Raw genomic sequence first — 17,042 nt, 5'->3', positions numbered from 1 at the left:
ATACATTATCATCGTTATTATAAACAAGGCGTTGCGGTGTTTTGTAAGTGCGATTTCACTTTTAATTTTGGTGTCTTCAACCTTAGATTATTAAAGGAACTAGATGCGCTAGTTTCTTTAGGTTGTGAACCATTTAACAATGAATTGTTTAACAGTGAATTTTTTAACAGTTAAAATTTGACAGTTCGATAGTTATTTCTCATCGAGTAGTTAAAACCAATTCAGAATGCGAACCATTTCATATTAGACAGATGATAGTTATTTTACTCAATAAGAGCATATATAAGGTGAGGATGAAGATATGTTTATGTAGCAGCGAATTTCTTTATCCAGTCCAGGTTTGAATTGGATGAATTTTTGGTGTTCATTTGCTCCTATTTGATAGATAAAATTTATCTCATTTTATTTCGGGTTGAATAAAAAAATTGTTATACGTTAAACATCCATACATTGGTGAAAAAAAATTTATGGAAAAATCAACGAAAAATATCGAAGCTCTTTCCTTATCTGTGGTATATCACATTGGCTCTTAGAATAAACCATCGATCTGTCAAAAATAACCATGCTTCAGGTTCAGAGCGATGTGAAGTAGCAGAGGTGTGGAGCAACGTACTGTTTGTTTGTGTTAGCAGCGCAAATAATGTAAACAGCAGGGGTAACGTCAATCTCGCACTCTTCTTCTACGGGCATAAAAAAGCATAAACATTGTGCCGTGCAACGATGATACTAAGGCCCTGTATAGAGTGCACACGACAGCGATGCAACGTGACTTCGCTCACACTGTTTTAAATGCGTAGCCCTGCTTCTGGCGAAAAAGAGCTGCGCATTTAAATTAATGTGAGGGAAGTCGCGTCGCGTTTACTTTGTGCGGGGCCCAACACACCTATACTTTTTAGCATATTATGAACGCATACGTGCCGCGTTTGCCGTACTTTAGGGTACCGCCAGAGTAAACGCGACAGCGACGCGACGCGACTTCGCTCACATTCGTTTAAATGCGCAGAACTTTTTCACCGGAAGCAGGGCTGCGTATTTAAATGAACGTGAGCGAAGTCGTGTCGCGTTTACTCTGTACGGGGCCTTAGTAATAGTGTACATAGGCTTCAGAGCAGGGTTATTTTCAACCACCATATTGACATCTGTATATCGAGCTGCAGTAAATGACAGCGACTGAATGTCCCGGGCTCCAAAATAGACAGCGGGCCCAAAACACTGTCAAGGCAGTTGAATGAAGTCGAAGATCGATGTTTGACGCCATTTTAAAATTCAAGATGGCGGACTATTATTTGGCATTTTTTTATGAAAACCGAACCCTTGCAATGTTTTTTAGAATGAGGTCGAGGACTAGAAGGCAATAATCGATATTTGAGTGGACTTGACTGCTTGACTGAACTGCTCAATTCACCTGTTTGATTCGACTGTTCGACTCAACTGCTCGACTCGATTACTCGACGCGATTGCTCGGCCCAACTACTCGAATTGATTGCTCGATTCAGCATCTTTGGCTCGAGCAGCATGCTCCTTGTTGCTCGATTCAACTGTTCAACTCGATTACAGCAAAGTTTCGTTAATTGGTGGTTCATTAATTGGGTGTTCGCTAATTGGGCTATGTGACAACTTGAATGTCAAAATTGTATGGAATTTTCGAGTTTAGAAATTTCTAACAACTGTCAGTCGGCCCAATTAGCGAATCAGCTGGAGTGCAGTCGTGGCCTAATTAACGAATACAGGCTGTACTCGACGTCAAGTCGAGTAGTTGCGTCGAGCAGTCGAGTCAAGCAGTTGAGTCGATTATTATTCGAGTCGTGTCCAGTAGTTCCAGTCGACCAGTCGAGTCTTGTAATCGAGTTGAGTTGAAGTCAAGTTAAATAGTTGAACTGAGCAGTCGAGTTGAGCAGTAGAGTCGAACAGTCCACTCAAGCAGTCTAGCCGAATAGTCCTGTCGAGCTGTCGAGTAAAACATCGATTTCCGACTTCTAGCCGTAACGTCCATTCTAAAAATGTCTATATTGCAAGAATTTTTATGCAAAATGCTAAACAATAGTCCGCCATCTTGGATTTCAAAATCCACCTTTTCGCGTGCTTAATGGCGGCTAGTGGGTGGTTCTTGGAAAATATTTAAATGCTTTTGTAAACTTTGCAAACGTACGCTTGACAGTTTTACAACAACAATCAAGGGGAAAAATATCAACTTGACGTGAGCAGAGTTGCCAAAAGCATGTTACTTTTCCGAAAGTTGTACCCACTAGCCGTAAAGCCCTATAAATGTATATCTTTATAGACCTTTAACTAGCCACCATTAGGCACGCAAAAAGCTCAATAGCATCAGTACAAACATGTTGGCCAAAAGCAAAAATTCGAATAGCATAGTCGGCTGTGTGGGAACCGCGAGCCAAGCTAGCAAAAGAGGATGTTTGGCTTGGCGCTTGACCTGACTGACCCGCCAACATTTTGTTCATTTCCAACCCAGCATATGCGTATTAAAGCCTTTACACACAGTCCAGCATTCACCAGCGGTTTTATACTTTCGCTGAAAAGTTCATCAAAATTCCTTTCACTTGGAACCAAAATCATTAAAATCAGTTCGGTGGTTTAATAGTGAATAAGTGTGAAATAGTGAGAAAAGTGACATTTTTTCAATATGTGACTAAATAAATGTGACTATATGTGACTAGATGTTTTTCTATATTTAATCAAAAAACAGATGTTAGATTTCCTGAATAAAATTTCTTTATGACGATTTGCGTGAAAATCTTGACCAAACTCGTGATTTTAGTCATGACCTTGAAATGCGGACAGGCATATATTGATTTTTTTTGAAACGATGATTCTACAATTGATGAAGGGGCGGTAAGGGAAAGTAATGAAGAAGGATTTTTTGAGAATGGAGGAAAAGAGTGGAAAGGAAGGGGGGGGGGAGGTACACGGATACCAGCGAGCCACACGCCCTGGCAGGTGTTGTGGGTTCAAATCCGGTTTTTTTTCATGTGTGGACTCATTGCTGCGACCAGTATAGTTGATCTATTGTAATATCGCCCGGGTGTTTGCTGTATGACCTGCACTGCATTTCTTTTTGCTATAATCGCTATTGAGTGAGCGATATGCTTATTGAATTTTTTTTATGAGTGCATGCGTGTATTGAGGTTTACCCTTCCTTCAAAGCTTGATCTACTTTACCCACTTATTCCTCGCTGCCAGCACTATCCCATATTACAGTCGTCCCTGGCGAGGACTCATTCGTACCTCTGACCAGACCAGTACACTTAACTATAGGAGGGACATTTGCACTGTCAAGAGGCTTCAGAGGGTAAATATAGACTTCAGCACGAAGGAAGGGTAAATGGAGGGGCCTGAGAATAAACCCATGCTAAAGTTACTTGACATCGAATGGCTTGATTCTACTAAGATTCGAACCTACGACTACTCGCTTGTCAAAGCAGACTCGGTAACCTTGCGGCTACGGAGCCCCTTCAAATCCGATTATAATCTCTGATTATAGCTTGGTTCGACCCATGCACCTTCCAGCATTGGACAAAAGATAGGAGTCACAACGACAACTTGTTAAGCGTAGCTACCTATTACCTCCCCCCCCTTCCTTTCCACTCTTCCCCTTCATTCTCAAAAAATCCTTCTTCATTACTTTCCCTTACCGTCTCTTCATCAATTGTAGAATCATCGTTTCAAAAAATCAGAGGGGTTGTGTACAAGACACGACCGCATATATAGGTGACGCAGGACTACGTAAGTCTCTTTGTAGTGATAGTAGCATGTATTCATGCTTGTAATCATTCAATTCTTCATGTATACATGCTATATGCAGTGCTGTTAATATTCATCAGCATAGCGTTCAAACTTCTGGATTATCAGTCTACCTTGCATTGAAAATCTGCTTGCTTTGATCAAACGTACATAATAACTAAATGCAGCAAGCATGAACTTCATGCACGAGAATATACAATATCAGCGCCCTGTGATATTGTAACAAACTGATATTCACGTTTGAGCAGTGAAAATCAATAAAAAAAATTTATGCTGTTATTTAGCATCTATTGCGTTCAGCTGTTGGACATAAGATTTTTCTTTTCATTTACTGCATTTAAAATTGTTTTTTTCCTGAAGTGAATATCACCTTGTGGATTTGAAAATCACTTTCTCCTGTTCTATTTTTACGATATATTGAACTTGTATACTACGATGAAAATCACTGTGCAGTTGTACATACGAAACTCAGAGGCATAAAAAACAATATATGCTAAGAAAAAAGATTTTCTGTTTTGTTTGAAATTCGGTGATAATTAAAGGCCCTGGCTATATGTAACATATATACATGCTACATGCGTTGTATATAACATTTATCAAAGTAGTAACATTGCATACGTTCAATTCTCAAAAGATTGTACATTTGAAAACAATTTAACAAAATCAAGAACACAAACTATTGCTTTCCAGCTACCTTACTGAAATTAAAGATTGTTTTTATTACCCATGGTCATTGGCGGGGGGCTAGGGGGGGCTAAGCCCCCCCTAGAAGACATACAGCCCCCCTAGAAAATTTAAGCTGGATTTTTAAATTTAAGAAAAAACTATAGTTAGATAACTTTACATAATAAAAACCTAAGAGTAATTTTTATATGCATCACAACTTAAAGTTCCTATGCATCAATGTACATTTAATCTTAATATGCCAAAGTAATAAAATGGTCGAAAAAATGCCGGGGGCTATAGCCCCCCCTAGAAGTGAGCGCTAGTTCCGCCAATGCCCATGGTTCCCCACATTCAAGGGATTTTACCAATTCAATCCTATTTTATCAACAGCACATCTTTTCAATACACTTCTAATGAAACGGTAAGAATGCGTATTCACGGTAAACTAGCAGTCATTGACTTTTGTCGGAAAGCCCAATTTCGGAAGCAGCTTTTCGACCCAAAAGCGGGATTGTGTTTATAAAAATGTATATACTGCATTCTTCTTGCCAATCTGAACACAGCGAATATATTTTCATAAACCGAATTTTTGTTTCAAACCAAAAAACTGCTTTTGAAATTGGCAGAATCGATGATGACTAATTTCACCTTCATACAGAGTCGTATTATAACCGAACACTACAGTTGTAGCACATTTTTCCAACACAGATATCAAATTCGCCGAGGTTTAATCGTCTCGCAGTAAAGAATTTGCGATCTCTTGGGACAATGAGCTTGTGTCATTTTTTCTGGCACACTTCCCTAACACAGACATCAAATTGGACTAGGTTTAATCGCGTTCGTAAGAAATCTGTTGGCACGAGGGGGCTCTGTCACTCTTTCTGGCGTACTTCCCAAGCAAGGACATCAAAATGGTCTAGGTTTAACCGCGGTGTTCAGAAATCTTGTTAAAATGAGGAACCTTGGTCACTTGGTTTGGCTTACTTCCCAAGCACAGATATCAAATTGGTATAGGTTTAGATCATCATATAGAATCTTCCAACCAATCACGAAGCGAGAATTCTGGTAAAACATAGGTTCATTATTTTCAATTTTTCAATAGTTCAACATCAAGAATCCATACTTTTCTTCATTTGGGTCAATTCTTAGAAGATTTTCCGATCGATTGGTGTAAGAATATTGAAAATCGATCGGAAAACTGCTGAGCTATTGGCGCTCAAAACCTTTCATTTTTCGTGACGCTCGCATTTTTCGATTTTTTGGAATGACACCCTATCTAAACTTGCCGTAAGACGTAGTCCTACGTCAAAAAAAGTGAAAATCTTATTTTTGTTGGTATAACGCTTAAGTGGTATGCCATCAGCGCTACCTATCTGCAGCTGGGTGAAGCACACTGTCCATGTATGTGTGTAGTGTTCTCATCAGAGCTGCCATAAATACAGATATTTGTGCATGTATAAATTTGGGACCCATCAATTATTTCAGTTGCTGTGATTTCTGGCTCTGCTAATGTTCCTGAATTTTAAAGTAATCCATAAACTATTTATGTTATTTAAAAGATTAGATCGAGAAAATAAAATACTCCGGAGAAAACGATTGGGTCCCAAATTTATGCATGCACAAATATCTGTATCTATATGACAGCTCCTCTAGTTCTCATCTTATAAAGCATTGCACGCAGCTGTCAGTGCGTTTTTTTCCTCCCAGGTTTGACAGAGTTGTGGGGTTTGTTTTGATTACTTATTCGCAAGATCCAGAAGCAAAAAACTGCAAAAAGGACAAAAATATATGTTGTACAGAACTGTTATCATTTTCCTGCTTCGGAAAAGTCGGGTATTTCCGGTTTCCGCAAATAAGTGGCACGAATTACAAGTAATTAACCTACTAGCAATAAAATTAGGTTACAAAGGGAATCAAAACAAAACTCACAAAAACGTCAAACCAGAGTTGAGGTTAGGCACCGTGCAAAGGTTTATAGAAGTGTTGGTGACAGATGTGAAAACTGCCATACGTCAAATGTGCACGTTATCTAGTTGTATACAGAAATGAGATTAAAAATACCCTTGAAAGTTTTTCATTAGGGGACTATTCAAAAACAATGTCGTTCCAAGAAGCAGTAATTGCACCCCATCGGCAGGCAACCATGTTTTCGCTGCCAACATCTCGTGTGTGCGAAAATGAGATAGCATGTCAGCAATGCGTTTCACTCAACTGCCAGCAGTCTGATTTGGGCCCGCTGTCAAATTTTGAGCCCAGGACATGCTGTCGCTGACGTTCACTGTAGCTCGTTATAGAGATGTCGACGGGGTGAGTAATTGCCGGAGATATCCCGCATTTTGCACCTTACTGGACACCACAGTTTAAAAAAGCTACTGGGTACAAACGTGCGACATGGGGAAATCACCGCAGTAAGAAAGAGAAAGAGCGACAACGGAAATGTTGCTGTTTTCTTATACCCTAGACAGACATACAATTGTACCAGCATTGTACGTGTACAGCGTTGTACATGTACAACGGAAGGGTGACAAACATACTGCTGTACGTTGTACGTGGTTGTGCTCATCACCGATAATCTCTAATTGCATGGTCTAAGCGTTGGTTTTTGTTCCTATTCACGAAATGTTAACACAAATTTCAAGATGCCGAGCGTTTAGCGTTAAATCTTTGCCAAAATCTTGCAAAATAATAATTAATTTAAAATTCTGCCTAGTTTTTGTTATCACAACTACCAGTCATTGGCGCTGCGCGCAGTAAAAATCGAGCAGTTGTAGCTTCGTACAACGGTGAAAGAGGTAGGTACAGAAACCACCGTTGTACCACTTTCCTTGCGTGGTTCTATCGTTGTACACGGTGACAGACATACAATTGTACAGGTACAACGCTGGTACAATTGTATGTCTGTCTCTGGTATAACGCTTTATTCAATGGAAATTCTAATTACCGGCGAACTTGTTGAAGGATGCTCTCTTCATTCCTACATGAGAAAGAGATAGCATGATTACATACCCTTGCAACTAGTTCGCCGGCAATTAGAATTTCCGTTGAATAAAGCGTTAGCCGTCATTGGAACCGAAACGTCAGAAAAAACGGTTACACTGCAATCATATGCATTTCTCGGGAAATTTTTCAAATGGCCTTATCTAACATTTGCATCGAACTGAGAAAATCAACATTGAAACTATTTACTCATCATTTTAAATCCTATTTAAAAATCCGGCAATTTTTATTTTAGTGGATACTGCCTAACGGTACTTTTTACTATGGTTTTGCATTATTGTAGTAAGGATTCTAAGTATTTTTAAAAATAACTGAGTTTTGAGCAAAAATAAGGTATACAACGCTTCGGTTCAGTAAAAAACACATACACCCGATCATAAGACATAATGACAGCTAGCGTGTTACTCTCCACTTAGCGTAACGCACGCTATAAACTAGTGCGTTACCTTACGTCAAAATGTTGTGTCAGATTTGTAGTATCGTAGTTCTGTAATACAAATAACTTCATTCGCATTTACATTGACCATCATAGTAGGCTATGCGCATTAGTTACAAAACCTATAAAAGACATAATACATTCTTACTGAATCTACCTTTCGAACCACACGTGTTTCATATATCTCCGTCTAGTTTGAAGCTGTTACATTTTGGCGACGAGGATGGGATCGGTAAATTCGTTTGGTATGTATAAAATACTTAGGAAAATAACAAATCGCGAGTTGATTGCTTAAATGCAGATATATTGATGTGAATGATTCTAGCACGATCAAATTATAAAATAAAAAAAGGACTGTTTGGTTTGAGATACGTTGCTTGAATGCAGTAGATAGAAAATTTGATTTGTGACAAAGCGAAACAAGCTGATACTCGTTGCTTAAATGCAGTAGACGGAATTGTGATTTGTGAAAAAGAAACTCGTTGCTTAAATGCAGTAAGTGAATTTTGTTTTGTAGAAATTGGTTTCAAAATGTTCGCTTAAATGCACTTCGAACAAGAAAAGTTAGGTGATGCACAATTATAGTTACCATAGTAACTATGGTTACTTTGATGATGCGAGAAAATCAGAATAATGCAGTTCGAACAAGAACCGTTTGGCGATAAACAAAAATGGTTACCTTAGTAACAATGGTTACTACGGTAACTATGGGTTGAGTTATGAAAGCAGTACGAAACTTGCAGAGACAAAGTAGTTACGAGCCGAACAAAGTAGAACATATTTGTCAAGACATACAAGATATTTTTGTTATGTCAAGTAATCGGTTAGTTGTTTAAAAGTAATAGATATACGTTGAAGAATTATTTTATAGTGAGACGCATTTATAGTTAAATCAAGTTAAAAAAAAATTTGAACTGAGGAGTCGAGTGACTGATGTGCTGATTGATTTGATGTTTTACAGAAACAATGCGATCACTTGGACTGCAGCTAAGAGCGTTTGAATACGCGTCGTATACTAATGATGTTGGCATAGAGTGGCGTAAGTGGCTAAGATCTTTTGAGGCCATGATTCGTGCAAGCCGGATTGATGATGACGAATGGAAGCGAGATTTATTACTGCACTATGCGGGACCGAGCGTTCAGGAACTCTTCGATACATTACCCGAGGTACCAGGAATTAACGAACGTGGACCGTTGCTGAATGTTGAGCATTATACACCGAATATGACTGCTTACGATGAAGCCAAAAGTAAGTTGAATGACTTTTTCTTGCCAAAGGAAAATTCTACCTATGAACGACACTTGCTACGTCAAATGAAGCCACGAACTGGGGAAAATATTGACGCCTTCACTATTAGATTACGCGTTCAAGCAGAACGGTTCGGTGATGGAGCGGAAGAAAATATAAAAGATCAAATTATTGAGAAGTGTGAATCAACTAAACTACGTCGCGAATTACTAAAACAAGGGGATGTCAATCTCGACCAGGTGTTAGGAATAGCAAAAATTTTCGAAACCGTCTCTCAACAAGAAAAATCGTTTGCCGGTGTAGGTGAACTGAAATCACAGGATGTTAATAAGATTGAAACAACATATGGAATGTTGCTAAAGATGATAGTTGTCCAGCAAAAGGGAAGCTATGCAATAAGTGCGGTGGAAAGGACCATTTTCAAAAGAAATGCCGTAGCAAGCAATCAAGGAATGAGTCGAGGAAAACAAATACTAATCCAAGATTTGAAAGCCGAGTAAATATTAATAATACTGATATGGGCCATAAGAACGACCAAATGAACGTTGTAAAGCACATAGCTGATGAACAAACTGAATACGTTTTCAACATTACAACATTGGATGGCAATGTAGAAATTCGGTGTGAAATAGGTGGCGTTACTGTTTCAGCAGTGATAGATTCCGGTTCTAAGTATAACTTGCTTAGTGAATCAAATTGGGAAAGATTAAAGGAAAAAAAAATAAATGTGTCAAACCAACGTCGAGAAGCGTCAATGGTGTTCAAAGCTTATGGAGGACAATCGTTACAGCTAATTGGTGTGTTTACAGCTATGGTCAAGTTGAGTGATGCTAGCTTATCGGCTGAATTCTATGTTATAAAAGGAGATGGTAAAATTTTGATTGGACGAGATACAGCAATGGCTATGGGTGTCCTAAAGATAGGAATGCCTGTTAATAAAGTAGAAGTTAATGCTGAAAGTAAGAAGCTAGGAACAATCAGAGATATAATCATAGATATTCCGATTAAAGCAGATGCTGTACCAGTTGTTCAACCGTATCGACGAATACCGGTGGCTTTAGAGAAGGTAGTGGATAATAAACTGGACAACTTGCTTGAGCAAGGTGTTATCGAAGCGGTGAACGAACCAGCGAAATGGATATCTCCTATAGTAGTGGTACCCAAAGGAAATGATGGCGACGTGCGCATATGTGTAGATATGCGTCGAGCAAATGAAGCTGTAGAAAGAGAAAATCATCCTTTACCAACTCTTGAAGATTTTTTGCCACATTTGGCAAAGGCAAAGGTTTTCTCTCGTTTAGACGTAAAAAATGCTTTTCACCAGGTAGATGATGTGTCTGACGATATTTAATATATATAACATATATATTGCATCAGTTTTGGTTTTGATTGTTGAATTCAATCAAATAAATTTTCAAGTTTCGGAAGCTAAGATCTTAATGTTTTATTTTAGGTTGAAATATCAAAGAAATCCCGCGAAATTACTACGTTCATTACGCGTAAAGGCTTGTTTCGTTATACCCGACTAATGTTTGGTATAAACTGCGCGCCTGAACTGTTCCAAAAAACAATGGAACAGATTCTGAGCGGGTGCGAAGGGTGTTTGATTTATATCGACGATATAATTATTCATGGATCTGATCAGAGTCAGCATAATATAAGATTGGAAAAGGTCATTCAAAGATTACATGAATGGAATGTGATCCTAAACGAAGAAAAATGTATCTATGGAGTATCTGAAATGAGAGTTTTATGACATATCTTGTCAGCAAATGGAATCAAGCCAGACATTGATAAATTAGACTCCATTCGTCGTTTCCGAGAATCAAAATCTGCAGAAGAGGTAAGAAGTTTCTTAGGCTTAGTTAATTACCTTGGCAGGTTTATTCCCGATCTGGCAACTTTGACGCATCCATTACGACAATTAACGGTTCAAAAACAAAATTTCGTTTGGAAACTCGAGCAACAAGTAGCATTTGCTAAGTTAAAGGAGCATATGACTTGTCCTACTACATTAGGATATTTCGATGAATCTGATCGTACGCAGTTGGTTGCTGATGCCAGCCCGGTTGGGTTGGGCGCAGTCCTGCTTCAAATTAATGAACAAGGTCCAAGGATTATTGCTTACGCAAGTAAAAGCTTATCCGATGTTGAAAAGAGGTACGCTCAGATCGAAAAGGAGGCACTTGCTCTTGTTTGGGCAGTTGAGCGATTTCACTTCTATTTATATGGTCGGTCATTCGAATTAATAACGGATCATAAACCGTTGGAGGCGTTCGGTCCAAGATTCAAACCATGTGCCAGGATTGAAAGATGGGTTGTTCGATTACAATCATACAAAGCAACAGTTGTCTACCGCCCGGGCAAATCAAATATAGCAGATCCATTATCACGGTTGTCCGTTACAGATAATGTGACTGGAAAATCTTTTGACGAATATACAGAACATTACATAGCTTGGGTAGTTTCTAATGCATCGCCGGTTGCTCTGAAAATCACAGAGATTGAAACAGCATCTGAAATTGACAATATTATTCAGTCAGTCCGTCTTGGCATAGAAGAAGATATTTGGTCAGAAAGTGCATTACCGTTTAAGGTATTTGCTACAGAATTGTGTTTTGCTGGAAAGATTCTGTTACGAGGAACTAGAATGGTAATTCCAGAATCACTGAGAAAACAGACATTGGACTTAGCTCACGAGGGTCACCCTGGTATGACTATTATGAAACAGCGATTGAGAGCAAAGGTTTAGTGGCCAAAGTTAGATACGCAAGTTGAACAATACGTCAGAAATTGTCGAGGATGCATGCTGGTCGGAGAACCATCTGCACCAGAACCGATTAAACGAAGGGAATTACCCTCAGGACCATGGCAGCATGTAGCTATCGATTTCCTTGGACCACTGCCGTCCGCTCATTTTTTATTCGTGATAGTAGACTATTTCAGTCGTTATATAGAGGTAGAAATCATGACAAAAAAAGATACAACTGAAACTATTAAACGTTTAAATGCAATATTCGCTCGTTTTGGTCTGCCGCTTTCCATCACCGCTAATAATGGGCCTCAATTTATAAGTGATGAATTCCGAGAGTTTTGTAGTTCCAACAATATAAAACTAATTAACACAACTCCGTATTGGCCCCAACAAAACGGCGAAGTCGAGCGACAAAACCGATCTCTTTTAAAGAGACTGATAATTAGTCAAGAAACAAATTCTGACTGGATTGCAGAATTAAATAAATATTTACTAATGTATCGTTCATCTCCACACTCAACTACAAAAAAACTCCATCTGAAATGCTTCTTGGCTTCAACATACGTGATCGGCTTCCGTCAATTTATCAGCCAGCAGATGAAGATGAGGAAGTGGTAGATCGTGATAAGGAGGCTAAAGAACGAGGAAAGTTATATGCAGACATAAGACGAAATGCTAAACCAAATAATATTGCTGAGGGAGACGATGTTCTGGTAAAGAAAATGACAAGAACAAATAAACTATCCCCATATTACGAACCGCAGGTTTACAAGGTCCTGAAAAGAAAAGGAGGAGAAGTTATAGTGTCTTCAAAAGACTCAGGCGTAAAGTACCGTAGACACGTTTCTCATTTAAAGCCAATTCCTCGAGAATCACTTTCAGAAACTAATGAACTAGGATTATCTACTAAATCAAGCAATGAGAAGCAATCTGATAGATGTAAACGAATTATCCGTAAACCAGCTTATATGCAGGACTATGTACAATCAGTATTGACTGATCCCAATGATGCTTAGGATTAATAAAAAAAAAAATAGATAGTAAATGTAGTATCGTAGTTCTGTAATACAAATAACTTCATTCGCATTTACATTGACCATCATAGTAGGCTATGCGCATTAGTTACAAAACCTATAAAAGACATAATACATTCTTACTGAATCTACCTTTCGAACCACACGTGTTTCATATATCTCCGTCTAGTTTGAAGCTGTTACAAGATTGAAAACCGTTATGTTATATGCGTCAAAATCGTCAATATGTTTACATCGTTCAATGCAATCGAATGTTACTAACGTCGAATTGAACATAAGCATATTATGCTGCATTATAGGCTTTTACGTAAACAGTGTTGTGTTTTGGTTCGTTGTTCGTATCATTGTGAGTTAGAAAAACTCGAGGAAAAAGTAAAATAAAGCTATCCGAATAAAAACCACAAGTTCACACAAAATGACGGAAATGACTGTGGTGCATTTCTTTTTTCTTTAGTTACTTCGGCTGATTTTATAAGAGCGTATGTCAAATGACAATTCGTTTCATACATTCGTCCCGAAGCGGTGCAAGTAAAAAATGTAATTGTAGGGATGTTCGGTCATATTGTCAAAATTGTTTAAACTTATTCATGAGTCGATTTTCGTGAATCTAATCTAATAAGTGCTTTCATAACATGTTATATAGTAACATAGCATAAAAAAAACCGTTTGTTGACATTTTGCGACTTAAGTCCCTTTGAAAAATTTCCCGAGATTTGACGTTCGTTTCAAACCCTTGTTAGTGACGAAACCGCAAATTACTTCATGCTGCCGCCACAGATGTCTCTTTACCACGACACGCAGAAAAAAAATTGTAAATGCAAAAAAATTCTGTATAAATTCAACAAAAAATATTGTTGACTGAAGGCTAACCCAGATATTTTTTTGATTCTGATTGTTTGACTTTTTAGTTCAACAATCCACCTTTTCGTGTGCCTAATGGCGGCTGGTGGGTACACTTTTTGACGTTTATTTGCTTTTGGGAACCCCGCACACGTACGCTTGGAAGTTCTAGAACAACAATCAAGGCTGGAAGTATCAATCTGACGTGAACAAAGTTGCCAAAGCCATTCTAACGTTTTCCGAAAGCTGTACCCACTAGCCGCCATTACGCACGCGAAAAGGTCGATAAGGTTTGTCATTTCAAATAATTGCTAGTTTCTATCAAAGAAAAAATTGTAGAATCAAAAATAAGTACTTTTGGGTTTATAAACGATCTAGTAGAAGTAAAAGAAGTACGAATTCAGTTTAAACAATATTTTTTTGATTCAAAAATAAAATACAAGTTGAACTCAACAGGGGATTGTTGTTTCAAACTATCACCATTTTTCTGCGTGTACGCAAAATTGCGCAGAGTGGCGTATCTATGTAAATACTCTCAGGTAAATACTATAACTATCACGCAGAAAAATGCTGATAGTTTGATGCTGGTTGTTTCAAACTATCAGCATTTTTCTGCGTGTAGGCCTAAGCTTCAACCACAGACTTCAACGCACATTCCTCGAATTAAGCCCCAAACACAATGCATACGGATTTTACTACGTTGCGGCAATTTGACAGTTTTTCCACGGGTTTTCTGTCCAATTTCCGCAACGTAGTAAAATCCGAATGCATTGTGTCTGAGCCTTTATGAACGAAAAAGTGCGCAGGAAGCACCATGACACTGCGAAATCGCACTTTTACTAAAAGAATGCGTACACGCAGAAAAATGGTGATAGTTTGAAACAACAATCCCCTGTTGTTGAGTTCAACTTGTATCATATTTTTGAATCAAAAAAATATTGTTTAAACTGAATTCGTACTTCTTTTACTTCTACCAGATCGTTTATAAACCCAAAAGTACTTATTTTTGATTCTATAATTTTTTCTTCGATAGAAACTAGCAATTATTTGAAATAACAAACCTTATTGTTGAACTAAAAAGTCAAATAGTTAGAATCAAAAAAATATCTGGGTTAGCCTTCAGTCAACAATATTTTTTGTTGAATTTATACAGAATTTTTTTGCATTTACAATTTTTTTCTGCGTGTAGTTTTGATGAATATAGATACATTCATTATTCAACTTACCCCCGAATAAAGGATTTGCGGTGAAGTCAGCGGCGTAGGCAATGATGAATATTTTGCGTTCCCAACATTATTCAATTTTGGTGAAGCAAATCGGAAAATACGTTGCATTATCAGCTCTGCAAAATAAATTAGTTTGCGCAGTTAATTGGCATATTGACGTCCTTAAAGCGCACTTGATAAACAGCTTACCCAAACTATAAATAAACGAACAAACGATAAATTATTTCGATGATCGTAAAGCTTAGTCAAACTAGAGTGACTGTATACAGAGTGGCGACAATGTCAAAATTGGAATGATAATTCTCTCGTCACTTTTCATTTAGTCCAATGTAACAAATGTAAACAAATCCGGTTTATCCACGGGAATGACACTTCCAATACCAACCTGTACAAAAAAACGTAGCCAACATAGAGCGGGCCCAAGCTGACAGCTTCATAGATGGGCTCAAGCTGACAACCGAGTCGGATGTGTAAATTGTTAAATTTTGTTAGTTTTAGTTTGATTTTAGCCAAGGTTTTAGCGTCACATGGCTAATGCCAGGCAGGCGAAATTGATGCGAAACAAAAGAAGTTGTGAAAATGGTTAGTTAAATTCGTTTTGTGAAATCGCTTTGCGTTTGCCGCCTTTTTCATGTGAGCAACGAAAATGTGACGTCATATCAGCCCCCTGGGTTTATCACAACAAATTATTGCTCTTTTTAAACTCTATGTTATACAAAAACACCTGCCCAAATAGAATTATTTTGAGGTGAAAAAATTAGCATTATCAAAATGTCCAATGTGCACATTCGAATTACGAATGACTGACTGTTACTTCGGTCGTTCTCATCTGATGTCCAAAGTGCAAAAAAAATCAAAACAAACCCAATCTGTACATTGGACGTTTAGCAAGTGAAAGTTTTTTTTCGCATTATTTATGCATTTTAAGTGAAACAAGCGGTCTAATATCGAAAAATAACCTCGAAAATAGCGTAGCACGGCAACGCACGTATTTTACGGTGATCTCGCTTAATTTATGTGCAATAGCCTGGAAAAATAAAACCGTCCCAAGTACAGCATGAGATGGTAAACAGTCCAATGTAACTTTTTCCATAATAAACCAAAATTGCTTAGTTTTAATTAGATTTTTAAAATCTCCGTTAAATATTGAATGTTATTATTCATCAACCACGTTGAGTGAATGACTGAAAATTATTTCATTTTGAAACAATTTAAAGTTCAATTCGAAGAACTTCGATCTCGTTTTTCTCAAAATGGTGGAATTGTTACATTGGACGAAATCAAAAGTGACGCGAGAATTATCTGTCAGTGTCATTCCAATCGAGCAGACGACCTATCCAACGCGTATGCAGGAAAGAGAAAGAAAAACCTTGGAAAAACCGCATTGCATACATTTGGGATGACTTGTCGCCACTCTGTATATAGTCACTCTAAGTCAAACAACCACCCGTCGTAGAGTGTAGAGTCAGCCCAACCAAACAGGGATGAGAAACGAACGTCAAATGCATATGATTGCTGTGTTAGAGTGACTATATACTATATACTATATATATATAGTCACTCTAGAAATTCTAATTGCCGGCGAACTAGTTGAAGGATGCTCTCTTCACTCCTACATGAGAAAGAGATAGCATGATTACATACCCTTGGGTATGTAGGAGTGAAGAGAGCATCCTTCAACTAGTTCGCCGGCAATTAGAATTTCCATTGAATAATGCGTTAGCCGTCATTGGAACCGAAACGTCAGAAAAAACGGTTACACTGCAATCATATATGCATTTGACGTTCGTTTCAAACCCTTGTACTAGAGTGACTATATACAGAGTGGCGCCAAATCATCCCAAATGTATGCAATGCGGTTTATCCTAGGTTTTTCTTTCTCTTTCCTGCACTGAGAAAACTTTTCATATAGTTTCTATGTGTCCCACACATAGATTTTTGCAATGTGCCTAGTCAATGAACTTTATATGCCACACAGTTATAATTTATGGGTACGCGAAACTTTTGCACATACTATTCATATGCGTATATTTTTTATGTGTATAATTGCACATACTATTCATATCCGTATAATTTCTAT

At 38.0% G+C, this 17,042-nt stretch overlaps 1 protein-coding gene across 2 annotated transcripts in view; it reads right to left on the bottom strand.

Annotated features, from left to right (window-relative positions):
- The window catches only part of LOC128743749 (aldehyde dehydrogenase, mitochondrial), a 235,982-nt gene extending 220,787 nt beyond the window's left edge, over window positions 1–15,195 (bottom strand). The window contains exons 1-2 of one of the 2 annotated variants that reach the window (XM_053840402.1): window positions 15,152–15,195; window positions 14,963–15,078 (exon numbers count right to left, since the gene is read on the bottom strand). In XM_053840402.1, the coding sequence (XP_053696377.1) occupies window positions 14,963–15,070 (108 nt within the window). In that variant the 5' untranslated portion in view covers window positions 15,071–15,078; window positions 15,152–15,195. Of the gene's footprint in view, window positions 1–14,962; window positions 15,079–15,135 lie in introns of both variants that reach the window. The other variant, XM_053840403.1, reaches the window with a different exon arrangement.
- Between the last annotated feature and the right edge of the window lie 1,847 nt (window positions 15,196–17,042).

Source organism: Sabethes cyaneus, chromosome 3, assembly GCF_943734655.1.
Source record: "Sabethes cyaneus chromosome 3, idSabCyanKW18_F2, whole genome shotgun sequence".
Lineage (NCBI taxonomy): Eukaryota > Metazoa > Arthropoda > Insecta > Diptera > Culicidae > Sabethes > Sabethes cyaneus.
This window is presented reverse-complemented; position numbering and strand designations above follow the sequence as displayed.